The sequence below is a fragment of the Pyrus communis genome, chromosome 17, assembly GCF_963583255.1.
Source record: "Pyrus communis chromosome 17, drPyrComm1.1, whole genome shotgun sequence".
NCBI classification, from domain to species: Eukaryota; Viridiplantae; Streptophyta; class Magnoliopsida; order Rosales; family Rosaceae; genus Pyrus; species Pyrus communis.
In genome coordinates this window covers 17,130,093-17,135,085 of record NC_084819.1, presented here as the reverse complement: position 1 = coordinate 17,135,085, position 4,993 = coordinate 17,130,093, and the positions used below count along the sequence as shown (strand labels likewise).

Genomic DNA, 4,993 nt, shown 5'->3' with positions numbered 1-4,993 from the left:
TAATTGTATTAAACGTGTGGGGCCATTGTTATAACTCGTAACACGTGGATCCTCCTCGTAATTTCTTATGAGAGAGGATCATAGCTGGAACCTCTTTGTGAGGATTCCGAGAATCCTCCAATCACATCTATTCATCGTATATCATGCGGTCAGTTTTCGTCAAATATTGTTTATATTCAATTTTAAATAAAAAAATTTATAATGATTTCTGACCGCACGATGTACAATGAACGAATATGATTTGAGAATTTCCAAAATTCTCACAAAGACTCATTTCTTATTCCTTTTCTATTTTTGTGTCGGGAAACAATAGAAAACATACCTATGCCGACGGGAAGCCATTAATAATTTAAAAACATATTTTTATTGTTGAGAGTATGATTTTTATTATAAAAAAAATATATTTGAGAACGTAAAAGGTGGCATATGTGCTTACGTGACATGTAACATCTAGCATGTAGAAAATTAGATATATTTAATCTCATTCAACAGTCGGTTTGCCCATAAATATATCTTAATTAGCTGAACATAAACAAGGTAAACCTCGTGAGCCCCTCTCTTGTTTGCCCTATCTAGAAGCCACACAACTGCTTAATTATTAATTAATCTAGATTGAATATCATTTTCTTAGTGCGAGGAAAGTATGCATATTATATGTTCGTTTGGTGGATTGGATGAGATTAGATCTTAAAGACATGATTAGATTGGCAGAGACTTATATAACAGGACATGTAACACATATATAAGGATATGTTAGATAACTCACTCTATTGTGAATTCACCACGCATCATGTCCAGTCCAGTCTATCTCATATTTTAACATAACAAACAACGGACTAGACTCAAGTTCATTTTAATTGATTACAACATATCTCATTCAACCCACCAAACAGGACCTACATGACAGGTCATCCTAATACACCATACGCACATTACATGACAATCCTAAGAATTTATCTATAAATCAAATATGTAATATATATACATTGTCGGCACGGAAACTTGGAAAGTATAGACTTTGATGCTCATGTATTAGCTTCTCTTGGTCATTGCGACGAAAAGGAAAGGAAGTGACATACTATTTTAAATGAGAAGGAGGGGATTTAAATTTGGATGTACAAGAAAGCACAATGTTTTAGTCAATGTCGGTTTGGTTGGATATGCAAAATAGGTTTGTTTTTTTCATAGAGAACAATTCATATAGATGGTGTTGTGGTCACGTGGTGTTCTAATAATAATGTAAATAAAAATAAAGAAAAAATTACACATAATATTATATTATTAAACTAGAATGTCATGATGACTGCGAACTCATGTAAGTCTATCTTCTTTTGATTACCTAATATATTTTTTTCATCTTTTTTGGTTGAATAATGACCTAATCCTTTCACTTCCTCGTACCTGTGCAAGTTGGGCCTTAATGTTTAAATGGTGAGTTGTAAGCTCAAACCCAAAAAGTGGAAGAGAGAAACACATAAAAGAGATCAGTTAACACATAAAAGGGACCCTTCTCAAGCAAAAGATCTACAAAGAAATCAGGACATTCTTCAAACCATGGACGAAAATCATTACAAAAAAGTGTTGTGTGGGCAAGGTGTTCTAAATTCGCTTGGCGGTGGATATAGGTTTCTTATTTTTATTGCATTTTTATTAGTTTCTTGTTTTTACTTACAGTTTTTACAAATTCTATGCTTGCTCTTTATCGATGGAATGATTAAAACTAGTTTTTATTCACTTTATCCCTGCTCTTAGGCAAAATAGTGAATAAAATTGTGAAGTTCCTCAGCACTTGAGGAAAAGAAATAACATAGACCAAGGCAGCTAGAAGTGGGCACAGCCAAATTAGGTCGGCTTTACCCTAAAATTATACTAATTACAATATAACAATTTGGTCTGGTCCGATTGTGACAAAAATCCCTAAGAAAAATAAACCAAACCAAATTAATGTTGAAGGTTTGGTTCTGTTTAATTCGGGCAGTTTGGACCTAAAAGGCTAAAATAAAAGAAATTTCCATGTTACTATCTCAATTTTTTTTTTAATAAGCGATATTATCTACACTAACGGAGTGGGAGAGTGGGCTAAACCTCACAATGAACTAGCCATAATAATGTGGTACACATTCGTTTTTTATGAGAATCGAACCTAAGATCTCTTACTTACTAGTGAAGAGATACCACGAGACTGTAGTACTAAGTGGTGTCATTATCTCAACTTTGCTAGCTCAATTACATAATAAAAAAATTCATAGTTGCTACATATTTTCATTTTCAATTACAACATCAAACAATCCTAAGTATATTAGTTGCAACTTAAAAATCAGTAACTTCTTAGTCACATTATCCTTCAGATTCAACATTCATATGTGGTTATTAGCAAGTAAAAAGAATACATGTGTAAATAAAGTAATAAAATGCAAATATGCAAGCAGTTGGTCCTGTTCGGCTTAGGTTGGTTTACAAAAGCTCCAAACTGTTATTAAGGTACTTCATTACAATACGGTTCGATTTTTGTAGATCATTTGATTTTTTATTTTTTTTTTGGTCAAAATCAAACCGAATTGGTTACTACGGTTTTTGGATCAGTCGGTTTGGTCGGTTTGGTCAGATTGGTGCACACCACTAGGACTAGTATCCCAATCATAACGACACAATCTCTTAATTAAGAAGTCGCTTATAGATGAAAAACACAACAAACCAACACTCAATCACTATGTTTGTTGGCAGCTAGCAATGGTATACGCTCGCACACCCCTTTCTTTCAAGTCTTCTAATGGGGTTGAGAGCGAAAGAGTAGTTGGGGAAAACAAGTTATCATGAAGGCGTAAAATAAACTATTTTGGACGCGGTTGCCGTTGCACCCACATCTGTGTAGAATTGTTGTTCGACTGTTGACAAGTCGAAGTCCAAAAATGGCACATCGAAGTCAATTTATTTTTATATGTGTGATATTCTAATTGAATGAAAACTACGTGATGTGGGCCAGAAATTGAATTATTGGAGTTGTAATAAAATTAAAAGAAGAAAGCGATGTTCAATGAAGGAAAGTGATTGAAGAATTGAAAGTTTCAGGGTTAGAAGATTATTGCTAATGCCATATCTTGAAAGTTAATGTTCTAAACTTTTCTGATAACTTGACAAGAGAAAGACAAAGAAGAGACAAATCTATGGCTTTTTAGTATCAAGACTTGCACCTAGTCTTGAGACCCGCCATAAACATGTATTCAGTAATTTTGATAGTTTAGGAAGTCTTTATAATTTTATTATTTCCTATTTTACTTTTCGTTTGAACTTAGGATTTTCTTAACTATATAAACAACCTTTAGGGTTGTATTTCAACAGTCATTCATATTATCATTGGTTCAACTTTAGAGTTCTCTATTTTTCTGGTGCATTACGAATTGCTCAACTTATGTTCTAAGATTTAATGGTGATCGTTCCTACCTATTCCGTTTATGGCCGCGTCTCTACGAGAAGAGGATATGAACTTAAAAGCAAGAGAAAAGACATACTGCTCTTAGACAATTTTGCTATGCTTCATTTTTCAACTGAAGCACATAAGGTTGTTTCTATTTTGGTGCCAAGTTCCCTTAGTGCTAACATAAACTGAGCAACAAGGCAAAACAAAAGTTCCAATATTTAGTGCAGGCAAAGTCTAAATATTTCGTTTCAGTCATCAACTGAGACTTTGCTTATTGCTTTTATTGAACTTGCCAGGAAAATCCAGCCCATAAAGCCCCCAAACCATCGCCAAAGATGACAACCAAACCGGGACAGGACCAAGCATCCACAACAGCATAGGAAAAGTGATGCACAGCATCCTGTTGCTTACAAGAGCCAAAATAAACCCTTTCTCAACTATGGTTCTTGCGTGTCCAGAAGATGAGAACTCCTGATCACCACAAGCATTGATCAAGAAGTTGGCATCGATCAAAAACGCAATCGCCATGGAGCTGCACAAGAAGCAAACTGACAAAGACAAAGCTGCGGAGCCATATTTTAAGGCAAAAATCTTGGTGGATTGTGACCCAAAAAAGGTATTGCTGAAGAGGTTGGTTGCACTATAGGAATTGTTTATTAGAGCTGCCAGCGAGACTTGAATAAGAATTGCTACTGTGGCTGTGAGTGTTGTCCCCATAAGAGTATTTCTCAAGCTTTGGACTGCTAACATGCCTTTCTTATCATCACCCTGGAATATTTTTCCAACATCATATATAAATTTAGGAAACTAAATCATGTAAGTAAGATATAATGATAGTATTAAGAGGATTAAGTAGATGTATATATATGCTTTGTTAGACAACTATTAGACTGATACACGCTTAATTACACTGTAAGAGAATGAGTCAACAATGTATATCAAGCTTACACTTTTTCCCACTGGAGAGTGACAAACAAAAAATGAGTGAGGAATGAAAGTCAAACACAGGACCGCTTGCAAAAGAGACCGTAATTTCACATTAGACACCATGAGACCCTAAACATTTTAAGCTATTGAGAAAGAAAAACCATGTATATAATTAAGCTTAATTGTAGAACTTAATTACCCCATCTAGCTCTAGGAACCAAGCTCTCCTCTTCAGCATATTGATCCCAATTGTGGTACGAGAGGGCTTGTTCTTGAGGTTGTGCCATAGATAGGCATGGTAACCAACTGTGAGAAAGAGGCTCATGGGGACCAAAACGGTGTCTAGATAAGTGATCACTCCCATCTTAATTTATATGAAGCTTAATTTCAGAATAGAACCAGAGATGAATCGGCGGCCAAATGCATCCAATTTATTCACGACTTGTAAGAGAGCCAAAAGGGGTAAGGTAGTGGAATGTGCGTCACAAGCAATTGCGTTTTGGGAATGTGTTGCAATTGGTTGAAAGAATTGTGGACTTTAAGTAATGGACGTTAAAGTTTGATGTAGGGTTGGAGGCATATGCAAAAGCCTAAGAATTGGTTCGGTGGTCTGTCCATTAATGTGTTTAATTTTAATTGGACTATTTG

At 35.0% G+C, this 4,993-nt stretch overlaps 1 protein-coding gene across 1 annotated transcript; it reads right to left on the bottom strand.

Moving 5' to 3' along the window:
- Positions 1 to 3,512: 3,512 nt before the first annotated feature.
- On the bottom strand, positions 3,513 to 4,840 carry LOC137723744 (uncharacterized). Its single transcript, XM_068462936.1, has 2 exons — positions 4,545 to 4,840; positions 3,513 to 4,186 (listed from the first exon to the last, which is right to left on the bottom strand). Exons 1-2 carry the CDS (start codon positions 4,707 to 4,709, stop codon positions 3,674 to 3,676), a joined length of 678 nt encoding a protein of 225 aa, XP_068319037.1. The 5' UTR covers positions 4,710 to 4,840; the 3' UTR covers positions 3,513 to 3,673.
- Between the last annotated feature and the right edge of the window lie 153 nt (positions 4,841 to 4,993).